Raw genomic sequence first — 27,220 nt, 5'->3', positions numbered from 1 at the left:
TGCCTGCCTCATACAGAGCCAACCCGAAGGTTTGCTGTTGTAAAATTGACGTGATCGAACATAAATATAACAACTCTAAATAACTATGTTCAAACTGAGGCTGCTCAAATTGATTTGTTGTTAGATTGTAAGTGAAGTTAGAATGGTAAGTGAGCTTGTAAAATTTATAAAGTTCTATTGTTGCAAGATTAATTGAAACAAATATGAAATTAAATGGATTATGGAATAAACATTTCATAAAGTATTTCAGGATTGTATGACATATATTCTGGTTTATGAAAGTTATTGGTTGTAAATCTGTAAAATTCTCTTAAGTTTTTTTCCCTCTATTTTTTCCTTCTAAAGATTCATTTCCTTATGCTTTGGGATGATTTTGAATTCCTTTAATTTATAATTTCTTTATTACCTTGTAGTATAGTAAGCATTGTCAGGTTGTAATGTATCCTTTGAATGAAATACTGTGTACCCCTTAGAAAGGAAGGTACGAAGGCTATTTTTTAAGTAAGGTCTGTTTATAAATTAATAGTTATAAATTAATATTGTCAAAAACCTTTTTATTTAGCTCTTTACACTTCGTGCTATTTTTCTACAATTTTACCTTGTTTGTTTAAACATTTATCATAGTGTTTTAGTAAATTATTTATGCCCACATCATAGAAATCAGCCACTCCAGGTAGCAGAATAGGTGGCAGTCGCTCAACCAAGGTCCAGGCTGTACTGTAGGTGGTCCATTTGCTCTCATCCAAAAAATCTGATTAACTCTAGAGTTTGAGTAGCAGAATGAGGTTGAGCAGTGTCATGCAACAACAAAACTCCAACAGTAGGCCATATCGCTTATTTTGTATGGCACATCGAAGCTTCATCAAGGTTTTGGAGTTCGCAGCTGAGTTTATTGTTGTCACTTTGAACATAAAATTGACTAACAGGACATCATGTCCAATCCAAAATACAGTTGTCATAATATTGTGTTGACCTTGTCTGTTTGGTTTTCACTTCAACCTGAGATTTGTGTCACCATTCCATTGATGCTGAAGTGATGTGAGAAACCCGTGTCTCATCCCCTGTGATAATGTGGCCCAAAAGTATTTCCTTCCCCACGGTATCGGGTCAAAATGTTAAAGCACTAGCCATTCTCAATTTTTTGGTGTTCTTCAGAAAGCAGCCTGGGAATCCATCACGAGTACAGTTTTTTGAACTGCAAGATTTCAGAAATAATTTTATTTAGCTCTGACCTTGAAACTTATGGAAATATCAGTGACAAAGTGGAATTCGTGAATCGCCAGTCTAGATAAATTTTTGCGTCAACTTCATGCATCAAATCTCTGTGATTACTGAAGGTCAGCCTGATCATGGTTCATTTTGGACATTGTTACACCCATCCTTGAACAGTCTTACCCATTATGCACTTTTCCATCACTCATTGAATTAGGCCCATAAACCTCACATATCTGGCAATGAATGTCTGCTGCTTACATGTTCCTTGCAGTCAAAAATTGAATTACAGATTTCATGCTGACTGTGAAATCAGCGTTAAATTTTTGTCAATTATTTGAAACATTTCAACTTCACAATATAAATCGTACATAGTGATGCTACAACTGCAGATGACATCTACATTTGTGTAAGGCATGCTGGGAGCCGGGGCACTTTTGCATTTCAAAAGCCTTGCAAAATTTACATAGCTACAGCCAATTGGACCTTACTTAAAAAATAAGCCTTGTACATTAAGGGATTAATATTACTTTTATTTTTCTTGTTAGCATAAGTTGTAACTTAGTTACTGGATGTTTTTTTTTAAATTATAAATATTTTGTGTCAGTTGATTAAGGTTCAATGAGAAAAACCATTGTTTATTTTTAAGTTTTATGTGTGAATGTTTGTGAATTTTTAATTAATTAAAGGTAAGGTGTTAAAGAATATTAGAGAAAGAAAATTGTCTTTTAATAAATGAATTCACTTAAAGTAATTATGCAATGAGAATGTAATATTAATATTTTATATTATGTATTTATAATGGAAATTCTTATCTTAATTGGAATTATTCATATCATGATGGGGTAATGATACAGTGATTATTATTGTTCTATATAAAATCGTACATTCTTTTATATGCAGTGAATATTGTACGCTGTCAATGATAAGACACTATCTGATATTAATAAAAATAATTTGTTTATGTATAAATGTATTATGACACAATAATTTTTGCCTTTTTATTACTTTTATATTTTCACTTGTCTCATGTATTTATAATTTATAAATGTAGGAAATGAATTCTTTTCACTGAGGTTCAAACAAGTACAGTGTATCTAGACTTATAAGAATTGCTAATTAATTTTTTTAATTTTAATTATAATTTACTGTTAGAGAATTTACATTCATTTTAGAGAGTTTAATTTATTTTAGAATAAATTAAATAAACTGATTCACTGAAGATTAAATTGCAGATATGAGTTGAGGATATCACTGGTATTTCCTGATTAGATTTTGTTCAAAAAGGAACTAAGATAATAAATATCTGTTTATTATTATTATTATCATGATCATCATCATCACCATCGTTACAGTCACCATTATAAAATTCACAGCAGTAAGCAATCAGATATCTCTTATGAATTCTATATCTATTATGACTTCTGAATGGCTTAAGAACTGATCTCGATTAAAATCTGAAGAAAACATAACTTGTGTTTAGTATTTGTGTAACCTCTTTATCGATCTCGTTTAATTCTGTGCAATTTAGGTAATAGGATGATAGGAATGTCTTGTTTCTGAAAACTGCATAAAATAAAGTATTGTTTGCTTGGCATTTCGCCTGCCACCATCCCATTTGGTTGCTCTAAAGCATAAGATCAAATGTGTATGCCACAAACAGCTACTGAGCCTCGAAACAGTTTAGCGACCAGTGTCCTAACTAGCTCCTAGAGCTAACCTAAATGCTAAGCTATAAAATAAAGTATAAAAATTCTTCCTGTATTTGGTCGACTGTTGTTGATGTTTTAGAAGATAGATTGCTAGTAGAAGCAATAGTATGAATTTAGTTTTGAGCACCTATTGTCATCTTGATTTATTTTAGAAGATATACTGGTAACATTAAAAAACGTATCTCTCTCATTAATGCCTATTTTAATATAACTAAGTAATATCCTATGTATGATAGTATGTCTATAAAACTATCTACCTTTTTGTTTAGAACTCTTTACTTTGTAAGTGGGATGTTGGATTTAATGGAATTTCACATTATGTGGGCTGCATTATTAAGTTACCAATATTATATTAACCTTTGAGTAGTGATGCCACTGATCAAAAAAATATTGTATATCTATAAGCAAATTATACTTAAAAATTATCAAAATATCTCTATTGTTGGAATTTAAAATGTTTCAGAAAAAAATTTGCTAAACTTTTGTAGAACAAAATGCAAAAATGTTGTTTTTTGGTGTGTATAATAGGTTTTAAATATTTTCAGTTGCTTAGTAGCGTTTTTAAATATTATTCTGATGTTTTTACTTCAGAAAGTATTGAACTTCAGGAAGTATTGTGATTGGGAAAAATTTCAGTTTTCAGATTTCAACGGAATATCCATTTTGACCATCCCTTAATCCATTTTGACTAGTTTAGGCGTGACATCTGTATGTACGTATGTACATATGTATCGCATATCCCAAAAACGATTTGCCGTAGGATGTTGAATTTTTGGATTTAGGACTGTTGTAACAACCAACTAGTTGTGTACCTCCCCTTTTGATCATAATGGACTGAACCAAAAAAGCCCAAAATCCCCCAAAATTTGGATTTTGGACTTTTTTTTAACTGCAGTAATAAGGTCTCGCTGAGAGCTCTTCAACGATATATAATAAGTGGTACTTATGAAAATTTTTACAATAAATAATAATTCAATAATAACAATAAAAAAAATATGAAAAAATATTTGAAGTTATTTAATAAAATAACATTTTATGTAGTTTTCATTTAAAAAAAAATGTGTTTATATAATTTAATATGCATACAAGGAAGTCACATCAGAAGGTGTCCACAACAGATTTTTTTATATCACAAAAAAAATATTTATATGAAGTAGTTTTTTGAAATTTTTCCTATGTTGAAAGTAGTAATGCTGGGATATTTAGAATATTTTGATTAGATTTTCTATAAACAAAACAATTGTAAATAATAAAAGAAAAACACTTTCTGTGCAGTTATAAAATGTTAGCATAACAATTTGTTCCTTCAACTTTGTAGTATTTTAATGTTTTTCAGATATTTATTTTTCATATCTGGAAAGTATTTACTTCCGGAAACAATACATTCTATGATGTATTTGAACGAGAAATAAAAAAAAGATTACGAACTTATAGACAGCCAAGTAAAAATAACAGATAACGCTATGGTTATTATATAAAATAGAACACATAAAAGGGGTATAAAGAAGCTCTACTATTAATGTAGAAATCTTTAATCTGAATTTATTTTGCATATGAGTATTTGATGCTGGAACTATTGTGATCTGTATTCCCTAGTAGGATATTCTCCCTTTAAAGGTAATAGAAAACTCATGATGAATTGAAAACAATTTTTCTGATTCAACAACCTTATTCCTGGTTCTTGAGAAAGTTACAGAATTTGTTCCTATTTGATAGTTTTTATGCAGTTTTATTTTATTTTTTTTTTGTATAAATACGTGTTTACTTAAAATGAGTGTATTTTAGTCTTATGTTTTTGCATTTTTAAATAAAATTATATTTTTTGAAATTAAGGTGTCGTCTTTGGGATCGATAACTTTAAAAAGATAAAAAATTTATGATATTTTATGTATTGTTATAGCCATTGTATATCATAATTGTTGGAAATTAATTGTTTGCATTAACTTTTTACCTACTTTCAGGTAGCAGAAGTTAATTCACGAAGTGTTCTGCTACAGTGGTGGCCACCAGACTGTAAAGCAAATCCTGAACTGGAAGTTTCTGAGTCAGATATACGTTATGAAGTTCTGCTCAGTGATAAGGGAAAAGAAGGCAAATATAAGCCTATTTATAGTGGTGCTGCTTTATCATGCAGGTAAAATTAATATTTTTTTACTTACCGTTGTATTTATTTTTCATGATTAATAATTAATTTACACCTTTTTTAAAATTAATTGTTATTTTAAACTCTGAAGCTTCTAGTAGTCAAAACTTAATGTTGAAATAAACCATCATTTGGTCTATCTTAAATGCTTTATCATAGCCTGAGTACCTCTAAATATTTTTCATTATTGTATTACCCAATAAACAAAATAACAGGAACTACAAAATACTGGTTTTTTATTCATGAAAATCTAAAGAAAAATTGAATCTAGGTTGTGGACATATGTTTTCTAGTATTGTTTTGCTCAAACAGTATAAATCTTGTAATGGTGGTGTTTTTATTATCATTATGTATGGACAGGTTGCCCAGTTTGAATTATAGTATACAACTTTTTTTTTTGATTTTTGTGAAATTACCTTTTGATGTCAGTCTAAATGTTTACCTGATTATTAGGAAAGCATAACTTAAAATCAGCAAAATTTTCAAATGCTCTGATGACTTATTCAGTAGTTAAGATAATTAAAATAAAAAACATTAGGTTTCTAACAAAAGTGAATTTTTGATAAATTTATGATTAACCTTTTGTGGTTTAGTATGTTGTATTTTACTCAAGAAATTTATATAGTATAATTTTCTATAAGATAAGTGTATTTAAAATTACAAAGATTTTGTTTAAAGTGGTACCAAAGGGGAAATTTTGTTCCTATTTGTAAAATTATTTTTTTCTTTTCAAGCAGTTATTTCATATTTCTGTTTATAATAAAAGTCTCTATTGCAAATTTTTCCATTTAACAAAAATACTTTTTGAGGCTTTTGAAATAACATTCTGGTTGAATTTTAAATTGTCCCATCTCAGCAAAATCAGACTTGTATGTAATTAAAGTTATTTCAGTTATTCCTTAATTATATAAACATGTAATAATAAATTAATTATTAATATAACAATGAATTAGTTATATAAATATGTGTAGTTATGTCCTACAGTATTTTAAACTGTTAGAATTATTCTTATTAGTTTAGAGCAGTGATTCTCAACCTTTTTACCTACATGACTCCGACCAAGTAAAAAAAAAAAAAATTAATATTATTTGTTACCCTCAACTTTGATCCAATAAACCTAGTTAAAACTTTTTGGTTTTAGCATTGATAGCGACGGGTATGAGCATCCATGTATGAAGTGTACAAACAGGATATGAGCAGTTTACAGGTTCCAAATTGATATGTACATGTTCCTTGTAATTTTGTTTGCTTGCAAAATATTCGCTGTAAGAGCATCATATTTGAACATACATATGCTAGATTGTCTTGGTGTAAGGAATTGCAGAATGTCAGTTTAGTTTTTTAATCTGAAGTGTGTGTCTGGTGCCTTTATTTAAGTTTTTAGAAGTGCACTTCCATTGAAAATAATAATTGAGGTTTAGGTTTTTTAGTGTTTGGTCAAACAGTGTAACTGTTCTTTTGTTTTTTTTTTCAATTAAATTTTTATGCAAAATTTGTGAAAAACAAAGTGAGCCATCTACATCCAGTGAATCAATTGGTAAAAAGATAAGATTGTACAGTGACAATTATTTAAATTATGGTTTTAGCTCATTGGATAGAAAGCCACAGCGTGTTGTTTGCTTTAATGTCTTCTCCGATAAAAGCATGAAGTCATCAACATTAATTTGACACTGAAACAACATCTGGATCATAAAAGCAAACCCTTAGAATGTTTTGAAGAAAATTTACATATTGTGAGAAATCACAATATGTAAATTACATATGTAATTATATGTAAAATATATCAGTTTACTTAGCTGATGTATTTTCACACTTGAACGACTTGAATGTGAATTTATAAGGACATGATAAAAACATTTTATTAATGGCAGACAAACTGTTCATGGTTTCATTAAGAAGATTGATATCTGAATTTTTAGCCTTCAAAGAAAAAATTTTGATGTGTTTCCACTCACTTGTGATTAAATTGAGAAAAATTTGGATGAAGAAGACCACTACTATTTACCACAGTTTGGATAGCATGAAGATGAATTTGTGTGAGCTAAAAATTCAGTTAGTGCAATATTTCCCATAAGATAAAATTGATTTCTCAAAGAGATGGGTACTAAATCCATTTAGTGAAAATGTTGCAGTTGCTAAGTTACCAGTTGAGATTCACGACCAACTCATCAAAATGTCTACTGATAAAACATTACAATTACAATTCTCATCTGAAGATTTAGATTTTGTTTTGGCTTGCTCATTGAAGTCAGTATGGAAATTTAGTCACAGAAGCATTGAAAATATTAATCTCTTTCGCTATGTCATACCTCTGTAACATATAGTTAAATATTAACTATGTTTCAGTTAAAAATTTAGCAGTATAAAGGTTAAATAAACATCCAAAGCTTAGATATGTGATGTAATACTTGGAAAAATTCAAATTTATTAAAAAAAAAAAGGTTTAGAAAACTTTAACAGTAACAGGTTCTAAGTAATTAATAATTAATCTACATTATCATTCTTCAGTTGATAATGTAGATGATTTATAATTTAAGGAATTCTATACTTGTGCCGGGATATTAAAAAATTGTCCAGAATCAGAGTAGTGAATGGAAGAGCAGTTAATTGAATACCATTGATTCATGATGGAATAATGATAGCATAGTATACTAATGATGGAAAAATAATCGAGGAAATAAATTAAAAAAAAGATGGAGAATTTTAATATGAAACAGATGAAATTAAGACTAGTAGGTTTAATTTTTTGAGCGACTCATTACTTTTAATATTAGATTTTATTAGAAGTGGTATTCGTTCATGCCAATATACACTAGATAAAGAGTTTAATTATTTGAATAATTTAGGGCTTTTAAAAAACATTTTTGGAATAATGCAATTCAAACAAAAACATTATGATTTTTTTGTAAATAAGATTGTTTCCTTGGTCTCACAAATTGAATTTCATTCCTAACAACCTGATTGTTGCCCTTGCAACATCTGGAACTCCACAGGTAGTAGCATCCTGGAAATCTAAGGAAAAAAATAAGGCTTAACATGTTGTCCGTAATTTTACAATTATGTATGGTACCATTTTACTCAAAATTATTTTCTTTTAGCTTTGCATTGCTGTTCATTTTTTATTCCAACAATTTACATGAATAAAGCCAACTTAGTGGATATTATAATTTAGAGAACTTATCTATAACTAATTTTGGCATTCTCTGTTTAAGAAGCAAGTTTTTCCTTGTGTTTTATTGTAATACATCAAATTAAATTTTTTAGTTATAGTTAATGCAGTTTTGAAAAATCTGAAGAAATTTTATGTTGAATTATTAAACTTCTATAGTAATTTCTGGTCATGGGAATTCTGTCTTTGAATACTTCTGGTTTTCTCCTTACTTTGTAATAAATATTAATTTACTTTTTTATTGAATTTGATGGTTGTTTTATTTTAAAAGTTGCTTAGACTGTGAAATTTTTCTAGTGCATAACTATTGCTTTAAACATTTTTTAGTATTAAATTTTTTGGTATCCATTGCATTGAAGTTTTGATGTATCTGACACTATTATTTTAAAATTAATTTCTTACAAATTAAAGTTACATGTATAGTTATTTAGTTATACATTTTTCATTTAATGATTGACATGCCTATTACGTTTTCAGAATACAAGACTTGAGGCCTGGTACAGAGTATTCTGTTTGTGTGACCGCATGGCTTGGTGGTGTAGTAGGTAATAATGCTAGTGAGCCGACAACCCTTAGAACTCCTCCTTGTGAACCTGATTCACCAGCTGCACCTAAGCTTACTACACGTTCCCGTACTTCTCTGCAGCTGCGATGGTCAGCAGCTGTAGATAATGGGTCGCACATTACTCAATATATTATGGAATCGGATCAGGGGAATGGAAAATGGACTGAAGTGTATCGTGGTAAAGGGAAGGCGTGTCATCTTACTAAACTGCAGCCTGCTACTCGTTATTACTTTAGACTATGTGCTGTGAATGAGTGTGGCAAAAGGTATGTCTAATTATTACTAAAAAATAGTATTAAATGAAATACTTGAATTTATATTTATAGGGTTAGTTAGAAAACTGTTATGGGTAAACAACTTTAAAATAATATTAGTATTAACAACATGTATTCATTAAAATTTGGTGGTTCTGCTGCTCCTGGAATCTCAAAAAGTAGTTTCCAGAAAAAATTGAAAGAAGTAGAATAGATTTAAAATTATAATGCATGAAATCACATTTCATAAGCTAGACCCCGTAAATAATCAAAGCTAAAAAAAAAAAACAAATGTGTAGTTTTTATTGGTTGCTGTTAGTTATTTTGGGAACTATTTTAAATGATTTATCAGTTTAAAAAAAAAAAAGGAAAAACGTTTTTTCTTATTAATATTTAATGCATTCTGTTTGTGCTTGCTAGCCATATTGATTTTAATATCTTCTTTGTTTTAGTCTATACTCAGAGGAAGTGATGTACTCAACATCAGATAGTCCTCCTCCACAGCCTGCTCCTCCTAATTTGATCAAAGCGGAAGTGACAGCTTTAAGTCTTGGTTGGGAAAGACGGCCTTGTGATGAAGATTTTACTCTTCAGATGGAGGATAGGGAATCTGGCCATGGATTCCTTGCTGTTTACACTGGAAAAGATACTGTCTATGTCTGTAGAGATCTGCATAGACATACCTTCTATAAATTTAGGGTATGACAATTATCTGCATTTTCATGTGTGTTATTTTTTAATTTGTTATTCAGTGACAGTGCTCATAAAGACAACTGAAGTGAGAGCATTTTGCTATAATTAGATCATTTATCTCTGTTCACTTGATTGTTGAACTCAGCTTTCAGCTGCCTTTCAGTATGCATTCTGCAAAAAAAATTCTAATAATGGAAATCATAAATAAAAATGTTAATGCTGTATTAATAAAGAAGTAGAAGTATTACTATATAGGTGTCTGATTTATAAACATTCACATACTTGTGTTATAATTACAGTTTAAAAGTTTTTTGGTTTGACTAATTCAATTGAATGACCAAATATGGTGTATATGGGAGACAAAATTGCATTGGCAAAATTTGTGTCATTAGTAAACATATGTATTTATTGTGCTTAATAGTCATAATATTACATTTGAAAATGAAATTGATACAGAAAAATAAAAAAATTCTTTTACTACATGTCATAGTAAGTGTAAACTTATTTTTCTTAAAATATTGATGGGTGTACAGGTGAACGGTAAGTCTCTTTATACTAGTTACGATATTATTAGTATAAGTGCAGGCTTATCCTCCCCTACTTTCTCAGCATTAGTGAGCAATATCAGTGGTGAGAATTGGCAGCAATAGTGCATGATTATACTGGATTTATTACAACACAAAGGGACTTTCTGCTCCTGTATATTTAGTGAATTGACTATTATTATTTTTTTTTAAATGAAATTGTTTATCTGTTAAATATTTCATAAGTTGAGGTTTACCTGAAAAAAAACAAAATACTGTATTTTTTTTAAACGTCTGGGACCACCGTTAGGCATTGCTTCAGAGAATGAGATGAATTATTTTGTAGCGTGTGTGAAAATGCATGCCTGACTGGGATTTGAACCCAGGACCTCCGGATGAAAGGCTGAGATGCTACCGTTCGCACCACGGAGGCCGGCAAATACTGTATTATTATAAAAACTTACTATTAAGTAGTTGTATGAAAGTAATACCACATTTAGGCTACAAAAACTTGACATAAAAGGTGATGAAATTTTTTCTGATAAGTTTGTCACATTTAACACAATTTGGTAAATTTGCAAAATGCCAATCATTAGTTATTGGTTTCATTAATTTGGATCTTTTTGTGACTTTCTTGACTAATTGTATAATTAAGTTGGTCAATGCCTCAATTACAATGAGAATTACTTTAGATCTGAACATTATTGACCTAAAATGTGTAAAATGTTACCGAATGTAATATGGAAGGAGAGATATTTTTGCAAATTTAGTGAATTTTAATAAGGGTAAGTGAATTTGAACTTCAAAAAATTTCAAGATTGTATCCTTTTTGTGAAAGTATTTAAACTTTTTTATGTTTTTACAGCATTATATGCAGGAGGACATAGAAAATATTCTCTTGAAAAATATGATTAAATTAATATTTCAAACTATTAATTGCTAATAAAACTACTTGACAAGGAATTTTTACCAATAAATGGTTTTGCTTGGAAAAGATTTTTCATTAAAACATTTATAATTTAACAAATAAACTTGTTTCCACGTTGAGAGATTCTAAAAAAATTTATCAAGAATGTACTCTAGACATAATGAAATATGATTAAAGTGATACATATCAAATTGCAAATTCAGTGCATGAATAGAAACCATATTTTTGATAAGTCACTGTCCACTAACTTCACAAAACTTTCATGAATTTCATAAAAATTTAGACAAAACAAAATTTTTATTATTTGGAACCACATAAATATTTATCAATGATATTTCTTGTAATGCTCTGATCTATAGAACAGTTTGGTTGGTGTTTTGGAGGAATGACAAGCATAATTAAGAAGCTGACATATAGGCAGACAAGTCTTAAATTTATGTATAATGTTATTCTTTTAAATGTTTTATTATCATTTTGGTGCTATTTTGTATTTATTTAATGATGCCTAAAAAAATAGTTAATTTTACATTATAAATTAATCAACTGATTTATGGTTCTTTTTTATCAGAAGTTTTATTTTTCCATATTTTTTATAGGTATTAATTTTAATTTATATATATTATAATTATGAATGTATTAAATAATATATTACATTTAATATAAATGAAGATTATTTTTTTTCAAGGTCCGATCGGTCACGAAATTAAAACCACAGTAAAAATAAAAATTTTTTTATTTGTAACAAGTACTTACATAGTTACGCTATATCTCTATATAGTTGCCACTTCGATTTATATATTTGTTGTAGCGTGGTACCAACTTTTCAAAACCCTCGTCATAGAACGGAGCCGCCTGTGTTTTCAGCCATGTTTTTACGCTGGTCTGCAGCTCAATATCTGTGCTAAAATGTTGTCCTCCTAGCTAGCGTCTCATGTGAGCAAAGAGGTGAAAATCGGATGGAGCCAATTCCAGGCTGTATGGTGGGTGATCAAACACTTCCAAACGAAAACGCTGCAGGAGCTTCTTTGTTACAGCTGCAGTGTGCGGCTGAGTATTGTCATCAAGGAGAAAGACAATGCCTGATGACAACATTCCTCTCCACTTATTCTGAATTGCCCTGTTGAAGGGTCACGCAGTATGAGGCTGCAGTGATAGTTGTGCCACGTTCCATGAATTCCACCAGGAGAACTCCATTCCGGTCCCAGAACACAGTAGCCATACACTTTCTGTTGGAGAAGGTTCGCTTGAACTTCTTTGGTTTACTGGGAGAATGAGAATGCATCCACTGTTTGGATTGTTCTTTTGTTTCTTCAGTTTCGAAATGGACCCATGTCTCGTCCCCTGAAACAATTTTGTTCAAAAAATCTTCTCCTTCATTGTGGTAGCGCTAAAGAAACGTTAGGGAGGTGTCCATCTCATTGTTTTGTAGGACAGCATCTTGGGAACCCATCTCGCACACAGTTTGTGGTATTGAAGTCTCTCACTCACAAAGGTTTAGAGAGCTGACCTTGAAATTTCAGGAAATGAATCGCTCAATACAGAAATTGTAACCGACGATTTTCTTGAATTGCCTCATCCACTCACTCAACGAGATCATCGGTTGACACTTGCTTCCTTCCCTGACCGCCTGCATCATGAACATTTGTACATCCTGCTTTAAAGTTCCTGCACTATTGTTGCACTTTGCTGTCACTCATTGAAGTTTCACTGTACACATTACTTATTCGCCGATGAATTTCAGCTGCATTACACCCCTTAGCCTGAAGAAATCAAATTACCGCACGCACTTAACACTTGGCGGGAGATGCTATTGTTGTAGACATGTTTTCATGCTAGCTGTGTGTTCAGAACTAAACAAAGTGACGTGGCGTGATTGAAGGCCATACTAGAGATGCTGTGCAACACATATGTGCAAAGGTTCATCTGATTTTTGCGCGGGTTTTTATTTTGTGACCGATCGGACCTTGAAAAAAAAGCAACACTCGTATATACACAGGTGTTTCACGAGGAATCTGCAATACTTTACAGGCATATTCTGCTTATCAAAACAATGAAAAATGTTCATCTAAACATAAGTCTAGAAATGCTTCTTTAGCGAGTTATGAAGTTTCACCTGGATCTCAGCTCCCCTAGTGAAATAAGGTTGTACTGAAATTTTTTTTACCTTAATCTAGAGTTAAAATTAATGGTTTTGACTTGAAAAATTCAATAAAATAGGTTCCAACAACTGTATCTCCGTTAGCTTTTAAGATATCTGACTTAAAACCCAAAATTAGAGATCCAAAAAACAACTTTTTAATGTTTAGCTTAAAATAAGTTTCTTAAATAAGTAATAAAATCATAAATGTTTTCTACAAAACTTGTGGAGAATTTAATTCTTAAAAAATGTTGTAATCAGTGTCAATGAACATTGAACACAATGTTTTAAAATTTGTTTTTATTGAAAACCAAACACAACTAAACATAACTAGCTAGTAGTTGTGGTTGAATGTAGTTTGGATGTCTAAATTTGGGTTTTAAGTCAGATTTCTTGAAAACTAAGAGAGATTCAGCTGTGGGACCTATTTTATTGAATTTTTCAGATCAAAAACCATTAATTTTTCCTCTAGATTAACATTCAGAAAATTTCAGTACAACCTCATTTCACTAGGGGAGCTGAGATCCAAGGGAAAACTTTCGCTAGCCATAACTCGCTATGGAAGCATTTCCAGACCCATGTTTAAGATGAACATTTTTCATTGTTTTGATAAGCAGAATATGCTTGTAAAGTATTGCAAATTTCTTGTGAAATGCCCGTTATATATTAAATTTAATGTTTATGGAACATCTCTTTATTATGATAAAACTAAAAATTGGATTAACTCCTTTGTATATAATTATTAGAAGAAAGATTCTTCACAGATAAAATTTTCCATTTTTTATTGCATTGTCACTTACCTATCACATATTTGTTAATAATTTGGTTAGTTAGAATTTATTATTTCAATTATTTTCATAATTTTTGGTGGAAGATTAATCAATTTCAGTATACCAGTTTTACTATTTCCTATTTACAATTAGTTATTTAATTAAAGTCATTTTGCTTGAGAAGAAAATTTTAAGAAGAAAAGAAAGCAAAAAATCCAAATTTAAAGCCATTTTATTTAAAATTACTCAATTTCAAATATTATTAAAAACGATTGTTTTATGGGTTGTTGGAATTAATGCAGTGCATGCTAGCTTTTCTTTAAAAATTTGTGATTGTGACATGAAAAAATAAGCAGACTAAACAGTGAGAAGATAATTTATATCAGTGGTTACTCATTAATGTAATAAATATGGATTATTAACATATTAATTCTATATTACCTCATACTGAACAGTTTTGCAGTTTTGTGTACTTATACAATTCTATTAATTTAATTACAATAAAGTGAACAATTAATTACTATGTTTTGTATTTTGGTTTGTAGTTGAAAGCCCATAATGTTGAAGGTGTTTCACAATGGTCAGAAGAAGTAGGTTATAGAACTCTACCTGCACGGCCTTCCCCTCCTTGCCGATTAGCTGTTAAAGGTAAAGTCCATGCACACAGCTTCAAAGTAAAGTGGGAACCTCCTGTTGATAGAGGTGGTGCTGATATTACTTCATATAGCCTTCAGATAAAAAAAAATGGAGGTAAAGATAACCTTTTCATTCCTTATTTATTATTTTATTTGTACTATTAATTATTCATCAAAGTTTAAAATACACAGTTGACATGCAGGGTGGGGATAGATTGTTAGACGACAGGGAGACATGAGGAATGTAAAACACATGCTTCACACAAGTTAATACTCTTATTTCTTTATTTTAACAAATAAGGAAAATTAAGATAGGAATAAGTTTTTTTTTAATTTAATGGCTCTATGGATGGAAATCCATACCATCTGTGCTATTGGAGAAACTGTTTATAAAATACAGAAATGGAGATGCAAAAATTACAAATATTTTGGGCTAAATTATGCAAAATTAAGAACATGAGTGCAACAAAGTAACTGACAGCTTATGTAAATTATGATGTTTATTGCAGTAAACTATCCCCCTCCACTCTACTATTAGCAGTACCAACACTATTTCAGACCTCCATGTGGACTAACTACTATGCATCTATGTGTTTGTAGTTTCTAAACCTTGATAAGTAATAATTTATCTCATAAAGCTTTTGTGATTGAAGTATTTAGTTATTGTTTTTGATAAAATGTTAGCAGTTGTTTTGCTTGATATTTAATATTATATAGCCATTGTGAAGAAAGCAATATTGATTTCATATTTGTATAATTTAATTAATGGTTTTTATTTCTTTAGGAACTAAATTCATATAATTACTTTTCTTTTCAAAATAAAAAAATTTAATTATATAATTCAGCACAGAAAATTGAGAAACCAGAGTAAGTTCAACTGATTGTATAGCTACCTACTTATTTAAATACTTCTTTAAATATGATTATTTTCTAAAATTTACTTTATTATTATTTTATCAATTTTAAATCATAATTTTATTCCTAATTGGGAGTTATAAATTCTTAAAAGATTTTTAAGTTAAATTATTTACTGTAATAGAAAGAACTTTGCTGAATGGTTGTTGAAAGACAATGTAAAATTGGAATCATTTGAAAAATGTTAGTTTTTTGCAAAAAGTGATGGGAATCATTTGCAAAAATATGGAAATCTAAAATTAATTTAATGTTATTTTGATTTAAGAGTTTTTATAAGGTAGTTTGATGATGGTTCTCTGTCATTATTCAACAGTATATTCTTGCTATCATTGCTAATAATAAACTGTTTCCTAATATTTTATTCCTGTTTATGATGAATTTTTATTAAAACTTTAATCTCAGAAAAATTTGTTCTATGACCATTCTTCAGTGTTGGGCCATACTGATTTTTCTTATCATCCACAAATGATGAGCTAAATGCTCCTTTAATAATCCTTTTTTTGCTGATGAATGCAGTTTATGTTGAAATTAAACTTTATTGTAGCAATAGTATCATTAACTTTATTATTATTGTATGAATAATATTTAGGTTTTTCGTACATGTTATTTATAATTCTACTGTTGAAATGAAAATATTATTATTATATTATTATCGGGTCATTATTTTTATTTTTCAGAATTTTCTGTTGCGTACATGGGTACGGAGACAGAGTTTATTTTAGATCGTCTAAATCCTGGTACTCAGTATGAAGTGAGAGTTTCATGTGAAACAGCTGGAGGTCGCAGTGATTTTTCTGAACCCCTTGCTGTTACTACTGAGCCAGTATGCCCTGGACAGTGTGCTCCGCCTCGCCTTCACGGCAAACCCCGTCCACATAGCATAGCCCTAAAATGGAGTATGTATATATTTTATCCTATAATTTTTTAATGTTAACTAAACTTTTATAATTTGTTGGGTTCTATTTTTACTTTATTATGAACCCAAGATGATGTTTTAGTTATTAAAACAAATCACTAAATTATTGTTGGCTACATTTTTCATAAGTAATTATACTTTATGTAGATTATATCTAGTATGAAACTCATTTGAAGTTGTGACATGAAAGATAATCATGGTGGAAGCTACGGAATATAAATACAAAATCTATATTATCTACCAACAGTCAATAAGTTATAAGTAGTATAGTTAAAGCAGTGATATAACACAGTGTAAAAGAACTGAATAATCAGTATATTCATTTAGTTCAGTGTTATATGTGTTATTAAAGTTATATAGTGTTATATGTGTTAAAAATACACTTGAGATAATATTTACATATGCAAAAACCACTTTACATGTGACAACTTTGAGGTGATGAAAGATTTTAAAACTTTTAAGAAAACCTGCATAGTGTAAGAAGATTCTTTCTTGCTAGAAAACAATAACCACCATATCGAATTAAGTAGAAGATTAAATGAAAGTTTTACATTTCAAGAAAAAAAAAAGAGTTGAAAACTTAATATTGTGCAGCTTAAAATAGTAAAGTTAAAATTGCTGTTCCCATTTTTATAAACAATGTTGCTACCTTTTGGTCATTTTTGGAAGGATGTCAAACAAACAACTTCTAGTCTGCAAAAACTATTTCACTTGAGTAATGTAAATAATATCGTCTGCAAAAACTATTTCACTTGAATAATGCAAGTAATATGTTAGTAACTTTCAGTTTTAATCAAAATTTGCATATTAATGATAATGTTTTTAGGATATACCATTTGCCATTTTACTAGGTACCAATTATCTTGAATACTGTACAACCTGTTTTGAATTCTGTGAACTGCCATTTTAAAAACTGATGTATCAGCAAATAATTAATTAATATTTGTGATCTTGCTTATAAAACATATGTTAGTTATTAATGTTAACTGTGTTGCTAAAAGAAGTTCTTCATAAGCTTTAATAATATTTTTTTAAGAATAACTTTTTCAAAGCTATAAAACATTAAAATGGATTGTAAGATGGGTGGTATTGATGCTAGAGCATGAACAATAATGCGGATGAGTGTTGTTTGACAGTGCTGAAAAAGTTTTTGCAAGTCACTTGCATATATACACACAAAATGTTTAATATTTTATGTTTATATATATGTAACATTTTTAAGAATTATTGATACATTTATAAAATTACTTACACTACCACTCTTTTTTTCAGTTTGTAGTCAAATTTTATATTGGTAAAAGGTTACTTTAGCTGAACATTGTGAAGTATCATAAAATTTTAGTATATCATGTGAAGTGATGTATTCTCTGATATTAAAATGCAGTCTGTGAAATTTTTTGATGAGGATATCAGTCGCTAGGCAAAAATAAATTTTTTACCATTCTTCATGTAGTCAAAGTAAGTTAAAGTGCTAAATTAACATCTGATTTTTGTTTTTATTAGGTTACCCGGAGGTGGATGGTGGGTCACCAGTTACTGAATGTGAGTTAGTGATGCGAAGTGCTGAAGAAAATAATGATAGTAAAGATTGTGAACAAGTTACTGTCTACCAGGGTAAAGAAACAGAATGTGTAGTCACTGAACTTTTACCTGGTCATCGATATTTATTCCTTCTTAGGGCATCCAATCGAGTGGGAGTAAGTATAGTTAACATGATTATTATATTATTTTTACCAGCTGTTTAAAAAATAATAATATATTATTTGACTTTAGTGTTTCTTAATTTTAGCATTTTGGCTCCATTAATTTCCACTTAACTTTTTTTAATGAATTTGTAATTATTTATGAAGTATTTTTATTGTTATAAAATACCAACTAACATTGCTATTAGTCTATCCATAAAATTATGATCTTTGTTATTCAAATTAATTTTTTTTCTCTGTGTATTTTCTATTTGTGTATGCATTGCAATCGTTTTATGAATCACTGCAAGAAAATTAATTCTGAAAATGCTATATTGGGTTTTAAAAATAAATATTTTAATAATTTTTCAAATTATTTGGTTATTGATAATTTTTTTTTTATTTACTAAATTTATACTTTTTATAAAATGAAAATGTAATTTTACTAATTAGCAATTTTTAATATTATCACGTGTATCTTCACAGATGTGCTTTTGTATGTAGATTTGATGTTGATTTTAATCTGTATGAACTAGCATTTCTAGTATGTAACATTTAATAATTAGGTGTGAAATTTCTTCCTACATGCGTTATTCTGAAAATCTTTCTTTGGACGTCTAATTTCTGATCATCTAGCTCAGTTCTTGATATAGCAAAGTGTAGAACAAAAAAAGTATTTTCAAAAATTAAAACAATATATTTTTAAAGTTACTGTCTGTAATTTTAAAGATATTGAAGATATTTCAATGATTATATGGTATTAATGGGAGCTAAATTACATTATAGCAGAGTGGTCATAGCACCTTTGGCTTTCTCAGGAAGATTCTGGGTTTGAATCCTGGCTAAGCTTGGTATTTCAGATCATAAAAAATGTATTTTTCAGTAAATAAAAAAAAAGGATAGCTGGCTGTAATTAGTGTATTGTCTGTACTTGCCAGAGATGTACATAAATTATATAAAGTCTTATTATATAAATTACATAATTGTTGAAAATGCTCATTTTATTTGATTTAAATATTTTATAACAACATTTTTTAATTTAATTTCTATTTTAAAAGCTTTTTATTTTCTTCAGAACAATGTTATTGTTTAACAATAATTATTTTATTTTTAGACAGGGCATTGGTCAGAACCATTGGAAGTAAGAAGTGGTGCTGCTCCACCTGGTCCTTTGAGTACACCAGTTTTAACGCCTCGTGGTCATAGTATGTGTTGTTCCTGGACAGAACCGCCTAATAATGGTGCACCAATTACCGAGTATCGTTTAGAAATTGCCCATGGCTCTAGTTTTGATTTCTCAACTGTTTATCAAGGCTCAAATACTTCTTGTGAAGTAAGAAACATCCCTCCAGCATCCTTGTGTCATTTCCGGTTGCAGGTATATGTTTTTTTTATTATTATTTCCTTATAATATTTTATTATTACATATTTGTAATATCTTATTACTTATGATCCCTTTTGTGCTTTAAAAGCATTTGCATCTAGGAACACAGTTAGTAGTGTGCTATTTCTCTATTTGCATCAAACAATATTATAGTTTTGTTAATGAAAATTCAGTAAACCTTCAATAGGAGAAAACAAAAATAAGATACTTTTCATTAATTTATTACTGGTAAATAATAATGTATTAATATATGTACATACATATATTTATTTATTTATATAAATATATTAATATATTTATTATTAGTAATTTTCTTTAGAGCAATTTAGTAATGTTTCATCATTACTAATAATAATGTTAATATGGCATTTAGGATAAATTTTCCTTAGATAAAGAGTGTAATTAATAATTAAAATGGTTTTGTTCTAATTTTTGGACAATGTAAGAATGAAAAACATTGAACAGAGTTCTTGTTTATTTACTATCACAGATATATAGGGTATACATAAAAGAATTACACACTGCAGTGAATCAAATTTTAAAAATCACTTCATAGACTGGACACAGGTAAAAAAAAAAAAAAAAAAAACAGTGATTGAACATGAAAAACATAAAAGATTGTAAACCCAAGTTCTCAACTTTTTTGAGAACTTTATGAATTTTCTATTGAAAATTCATACTGAATGAACAAACCCAACATAAAATAAATGTATTAGTCACTTAGATACTAAAAATGTTTCCTAACCTTTTATAAGGTTAGTCTGTGCTATCAGTAAATCTACTGAAAGAGGTGCCGCTAGTAAGCCTGAAGGAGCCTTTGAAAGAAAGAATTCAGTTATTTTGAAAGCGAATCATTTTATATGCAATACAAAATTTTATTATCTCATTCATGCCTTTCAACAAAATTTCAAAAATCTCTGTATATGGAGCTGTTCCATTTGTGGGAAAAAATACAGCTGTAGTGTTTCAATAAAAATGATCTTGCTATTACTAATCGTTCAGCTGAAAGACAACGAATATCTGCTGAATAGAAGTACAAAAAAAGCTGACAAAAAAGTTGTAATATCTTTCTGGGATTGGTTATTTATTCTTATATAGTGAAAAATAGCTGTAAATGAAAAAGTTAAAGATTTCCTTTTTGGGATTGGGGTAATTTATGATGAAGTGTTATTGTAAAATTATCATTGTATGTTTAAGTAAACAAAAAATAGTTTTAAAAATTTGAAATTTTATATTTTTTCTGCTCCCCACCAACAAAATCATCTTCCAAGAAAATATTTTGATTTTTCTATATTTGCTATATTAAATGGAAGAAACTAAAAAAGGATTCTACTAAAAAATATACAGCCAAAGTAAAAGAAGTCTGAGGAAAGAAATTGGATGAAGAAATAGAATAGTTTAGAATGAACATCTGAATTGTGAGAGGAAAATATGAGGATAATAGATGATAATGAGGATCTTATTTTTTTTATCTTAAATTTTGTTAGAAATTGATTAAACAAAATGAGATTATAGTGTACTCTATATTTTTAACAGTACTACATTCTAAATATTTTAAGTTATTATTTATGTTCTTTATTTGGATATTTTTATTCATTCTGAATAAATTAATTCATTTTTAATAATTTTGACAAACCTTATTATATATGCTAGTTTTGTACTAGTGTATATAATAAGTGTATTTTACTGATTAAAATAAATGTTGTTGATAATATTTATTAATTTTTTATACAGTCATTTTTTAAATTGAACACAACTACAGCAGATGAATGATAGTTTTAAATCTGTAATTATGCATGAATTTTTGTAGAAAGTTGTGTCAGCAGTTATTAAATGTTTTTATTTGAATAGGCATGCAGCAGTGCAGGATGGAGTGACTATTCTTTATTATCCAGCACAGTATCACCAGCTGGTCCTCCAGGTCCAGTACCTTCACCTCATTATACAGCTACACCAACCTCCCTCCATCTTACATGGTCAGCACCTTCAGATCATGGTGATCCTATAACACATTATACAGTTGATATTGGTGAAAGATCAGTGTCTTCTCAGGAGACTGCCTGTGACATACATGAACTCACACCCCACACAACTTATAGGTAAGATTATAAAATATATGTTGTTTTTATTTTTTATCATTGTCATCAACATCATATCATATTATTATTATGCTGATTTTATTATTAATTTATTATGAGCTGATATTGTTGTCATAAATTTTTATATTTTAATGTACATATTTTTTTTAAATAACATTAGATATAAACTTTTCAATTTATTATGTTATAAATTGAAAAGGAAGTTGTCAAAATAATGTTAACTAAAGTTAATATTATTTTTGCAGTTAGAAATTCTGTAATATTTATAAAAAAAAACTTTTTTACAAGTTTTAAATGCAGTTAGAAAAGGTTTCTGATTTACAAACATTCTTGTTAAAATAAATTTCTAAAATCAGCTAACATACCTTCTCATCTATGAAGTTGAAAAGACATTCTAAATGGAAGTTATCTGAATATAGTGAAATAATACATTGGAATGAAAAATTTATTTAAATAGTAACTGTAAGAATTAATTGATTTTGTAAAAAAAAAGGTTTCGAGATATACATTATTTTAGATCTAATATTTATTGTAAAAGGATTTAGCTTAAAAAGAAAACACGTTTAGGCCAAATACAAATGTTTTAATGCTAATTGAAGAATTTGTCTAATAATTAATTATTTTTTTTGCTGTCATTCACTATTTTATACATGGATTATTCCATAAGTAAACTTATAGTTATTTATTATATATTTTCTGATGGAATTTATTTCAATTAAAACAGAAGTTATAAAATAAAAGAAATTGTATAAAAAATGTTATAGAGATACAGACTCACATATAAAATGAAATATCATGAAAACAACTTGGATGTAGGAATAGGTTACATTTTTTTATATATATATTGATGTTGGCAAGAACGTAATTTCAGTTTTCACATATAGATAGCTTTATATTGTTTCTGAAGGCATTGTGTTGAAAGCAGTTATGATTTTTTATTTTATTTTGGCATTTGATAACTGCTGTTTGAGCATACCTTAGAAGCAAATTGTGCATAATTAATTTGCACCTTTTAGTTTGTAGTCAGTTTTAACATGGAATGCAAAAATAAACATTTTCGACATATTTTACATTTTTATTTTTGTAAAGGTAAGAAGGCTGAGCCCCATAAAAGAAATATGTGAAGTTTATGGTGTTTATTGTCTATCAGAACACATATGTCAAAACTGGTTAAAATTCTGTTCAGGAGATTTTTCATTCAAAGATGATCAATGTTCTGGTCGACTTACTGAAGTTAATGAAGACCAAATCAAAGACACGTTGAATTAGTTCGTCACATAACTATGTGAGAAATTGCAGAGAACTTAAATATATTGCATACAACAATTGAAAATCACATCAAATGTCTTGGACTCATTAAGAAGCTTGATATTTGGGTTCCATGGGAATTAAAATAGATTCATTATTTATGATATGTATCTCAAATGCAATGAAGTCATCACTGGTGATGAAAAATGAATCATTTACAATAATATCAATCGAAAACAATCATGGTCCAAGAATGATGAATCACCACAACCCACATTGAAAGCTGAATTGCATCGAAAAAAGATTATGCTGTTAATTTGGTAGAATTACAAAGGTGTTGTGTATTTTGAGCTGCTTCCAAGGCATCAAATGATCAGTTCAGATGTTTATTGACAACTAATGAAACCGGAGTAAGCATGAATGAAAAGCAGCCAGAATTGGCAAATCACTAAGGAATTGTGTTTCACCATGGTAATGCAAGGCCTCACTCATCTTTGGTAACTTGTGGAGAATTATTAGAGGTTGTTTGGGAAGTGACAACTCATCCCCCATACAGCCCTGATCTTGCACCATCCTATTACCATTTATTTTGAAGTTTCCAAAACTCTTTAAATTGTAAAACTTTCATTAATGACGGTAACTTGAAATCGCACTTGTTTCAGTTTATTGCTTGTAAGAACCAGTAAGCAGTTTATTGCTTGTAAGTTCTATAAGCATGGAATCATGAAGTTGCCGGAAAGGTGGCAAAAGGTTATTGGACAGATTAGAAAATACAGTTAGAGGCAATTGATTAAAGTTCATTTTTGTGTAAAACAAAGGTTTAATAAAAGTTTTATTTCACACTACAAAACCGAAATTACCTTCTTGCCAACCCAATAGAATATGTAATATTACTTATGTTGTGTAAACAGTTCATAATTTGTAATTGTTCATTCAAAATTAGCATACAAATAGGTTTAATAAGATTGATAGTAGTTTTTCGATTCTTGAATTTTAAACAGTTTAATGCTTACCACTTTGAATATTAAGAAATCCTAAATAGAGAAAGAATATAGCAAAAAAATTTCAGACATATCACACTATAAGAGTATTTTAAAAGGGGGGTTAGTTTATAAATTTGCATGAAAATCCCTTAGATCTAAATAGATGGACTGACATTTTTAAAAATAGGCTTTTATTTTATAATGCTGAAAAAATAGAATTACGTTATACTAGTTTGTTATTTTTTATGAGGGCAGAGGGCAGTTTGATTTGTCAGTGACTTTTCAGAAGGTGGTGTTCCAATCGCTACTTTCTTTCCATTGCTTATATGATCTTATCTTAAAAGGCTTGCATACAGAGTTTCAAGCCATTCTGATAATTAGTAAATATTTGACAGCGCTTGAAAATTGTGTCAAAAACAAGAATTCTGTGTAATCATAAAACACTGCTATTTGCAAGGAAAAACAACAAAGGAAACAGAACAGAAGTATTATGGAGAATCTGCACCTTTGCATGGAATGGCTCAAGAATGGTTTATTGAATTTCACTGTGGTTGTGTGAGTACAAGTGATTCCAAGCATTCAGGACATCCCAAAGGGGTGATTATTCAAGAAATGATTTCTATTATATGATTCTGATTGAATGATTCTATTCTATGTTGAGCCGGTTGGTGCTGCACTCTAGCATCTACTAGTGCTGGCTGGCGAGTTAATATAATACGACCATTCTATGTTAGAATCCCGCCTAGTGCGGTCACATTTTTCATTTCGTCTGGATGAACAGTTAGTATTAGTTATATTCTAAGAATCCCATACAGTGCGGTCGTGTTTTCATTTCAGTCCAAGGGGACTTAGTTTCTTTGTAATGTTCAAGTTCAATTATGACTAAGGTGTCATACATTCGTAATTTTAATGTAACTATTGTAATTCAGTAAAAATGTCAAGGGTGACAAGAAATTAAATATAACGATTCAAGAAGAACATAGCATTGCTTCATTTCATCATCTACCATCTTATCAAAAATACAGTCCACACTAGCTCTAAATTCTACCAATTGATAAAATCCATGATATAGTACTGGAAGATTGCCAAACAAAGGTACATGAGGTCAGTGAGATCATAAACATTTAAACTGAACGTGTATAGTGAATTTTACATGAGTGGTTGGGTATGCAGAAGCTATCGGCAAGATGGTGCTGACACCTGATCAAAAGTGTTGTCGTATGACAACTTCAAAGCAATATTTGACCGTTTACCAGCGCAATCCAAATGAGTTTTTCTGACATTATATTACCGTCAGTGAAACATGAATTCATTATATACCGGAAACAAAAGTCAAAATAGTAGACTTAGCGAAATCAACCCGCTCCGAAAAGAGCAAAGACAGTTCCATCAGCTGATAAGATCATGGCCATGGTTTTCTGGGAAGCACATTATGTAATATTGATCAATTACCTACAGAAGGGAAAAACAATCATAGGAGAGTGTTATGCCTCCTTATTGAGATTCGATGTGATACTGAATGAAAAGCGGCTTCATTTAGGGAGAAACAAATGCTGTTTCACCACAACAATGCGCCAGCTCATTCATCTGGAATTTCACTTGCTACATTAACTAAATTGCATTATGAATTACTTTCTCATCCACCCTATTCTCCAGGTTTAGCTCCTTCTGACTTCTTTTTGTTTCCAAACCTAAAAGACATTAAAGAAGAAGAAGAAGACATTAAATTGTTAGAAAATTGCTACAATAACTATATCAAACTAAAAAGGGATTATGCTGAAAAATAAATTGAATTTTTATAAAAGAAAAGATTTCTTTATTTTGAAGTCACTAACTTATCAAAGCACCCTCATATATGATTAAAAGAGTAAAATTAGTAGGAATAGGTATTGATATTGTTTTTTATTGGATTATTTTTTAAACATTATTATTCTAACAAGAATAAGTCATGATTATTAAATTTTAATTAGTAAAAATTGTTTTATCTTTAGTAAAATTAATAAAATTGTTTTGTTTAACAATGAAAAGTATGTTTTTATATTCTAAGAACAGTTAAAAAAGATTTAATTTTGTAATATAAATATAATGAAATGATTAAAAATATGAATAAAAAAATAAACCACAATAATTCTGATTGTTTTATTGTTGAATTACTTATATTAATGAATTAATACTTTTTTTTTTTACAGAGTAAGAGTTCGAGCAGTTAATAGTGTTGGAGCAGGGCCGTATTCACTACCATTGAAAGCAAGTACTCTTCCATTGCCTCCTTCTCCACCACCTCTAACCTGTACAAATGTTGGACATAACTATTTGAAATTAAAGTGGGGTGATGGCAAAAATACTTCCTTTACTGTATATAGTGTATATTTGTCTACAGCACCAAGTGAAGATGAGTATGTATTGATTGATATTTGTTAAGTTTTTGCTTTTATTTGTGTTAATTAGTTAATCTTCAGATAGAGCAATTTGCCATGACAAGAACTTTTTTTAAATTACAATTAAAAAAATATTTTAATCAACAGATACATGTATGTGGTAATAATTGATGTAAACAAATTGTAAAGTAATTATATAAAATGGTCTAGTTTGTGATTCTTATAATTAAATAATCTTTCTTGATTATCTTACATAATCTTTTAGATTAAATTAAATCAATTAAATTTAGATTAAATTAAATCAGTTAAATTTAGATTAACATTAAAATTAAATTATTGAGTTGATTAAATTATCTTTTCCTGATTATTAAATATTGGTTTTAACTAAATTTCTGGGGATGTATTGTAATAAATATTCTGTAAAAATATAATCACATCGTACAACATGGAACTGCCATATTTCATTCATTTAGTGACAAATTAAATAATATAGCAAGTATTATACAGAGGTACATACTATAAAGAATTCAGTTTTGACAAACAATCTGGCAGTGTAGTTTTGAAACATGTATATTACTGCCATGTTAAAATTACCTGAAGGTTGTCAAACATGTATAAGTTTGTGAGAGTTTCACAGAGAACTTTAAAATAAAATGAGTCATATATCTGTAGGCACAGTATGCAAATAAGGATCCAATTGTTTGCAACAGAAGATACTAAGGTGTTGTGATGTAAGCCAAGTTATGTAAAAGTTTATTAAATTTTAACTCTACTGTAGCTATTATTTGTATTATAATGCATTGTATGATATCTGTATTTTAATACAAATATTATCTTAAACTTTTAACAGTTTACTTGCTGGTAGGAATTGAA

At 29.0% G+C, this 27,220-nt stretch overlaps 1 protein-coding gene across 6 annotated transcripts in view; it reads left to right on the top strand.

The window, feature by feature from the left end:
* The window catches only part of mtgo (miles to go), a 570,373-nt gene that overhangs the window by 526,739 nt on the left and 16,414 nt on the right, over positions 1 to 27,220 (top strand). For all 6 annotated transcript variants that reach the window (XM_075356873.1, XM_075356872.1, XM_075356874.1 and 3 more), the window contains 9 exons: positions 4,886 to 5,058; positions 8,714 to 9,067; positions 9,508 to 9,754; positions 14,653 to 14,857; positions 16,335 to 16,553; positions 18,077 to 18,270; positions 19,370 to 19,633; positions 21,491 to 21,738; positions 26,159 to 26,365. In XM_075356873.1, the coding sequence (XP_075212988.1) occupies positions 4,886 to 5,058; positions 8,714 to 9,067; positions 9,508 to 9,754; positions 14,653 to 14,857; positions 16,335 to 16,553; positions 18,077 to 18,270; positions 19,370 to 19,633; positions 21,491 to 21,738; positions 26,159 to 26,365 (2,111 nt within the window). The remainder of the gene's footprint in view (positions 1 to 4,885; positions 5,059 to 8,713; positions 9,068 to 9,507; positions 9,755 to 14,652; positions 14,858 to 16,334; positions 16,554 to 18,076; positions 18,271 to 19,369; positions 19,634 to 21,490; positions 21,739 to 26,158; positions 26,366 to 27,220) is intronic.

The sequence above is a fragment of the Lycorma delicatula genome, chromosome 2, assembly GCF_047948215.1.
Source record: "Lycorma delicatula isolate Av1 chromosome 2, ASM4794821v1, whole genome shotgun sequence".
Classification (NCBI taxonomy): Eukaryota; Metazoa; Arthropoda; class Insecta; order Hemiptera; family Fulgoridae; genus Lycorma; species Lycorma delicatula.
The sequence above is the reverse complement of the archived record's forward strand: the minus strand, read 5'-3'. Positions and strand labels throughout refer to the sequence as shown.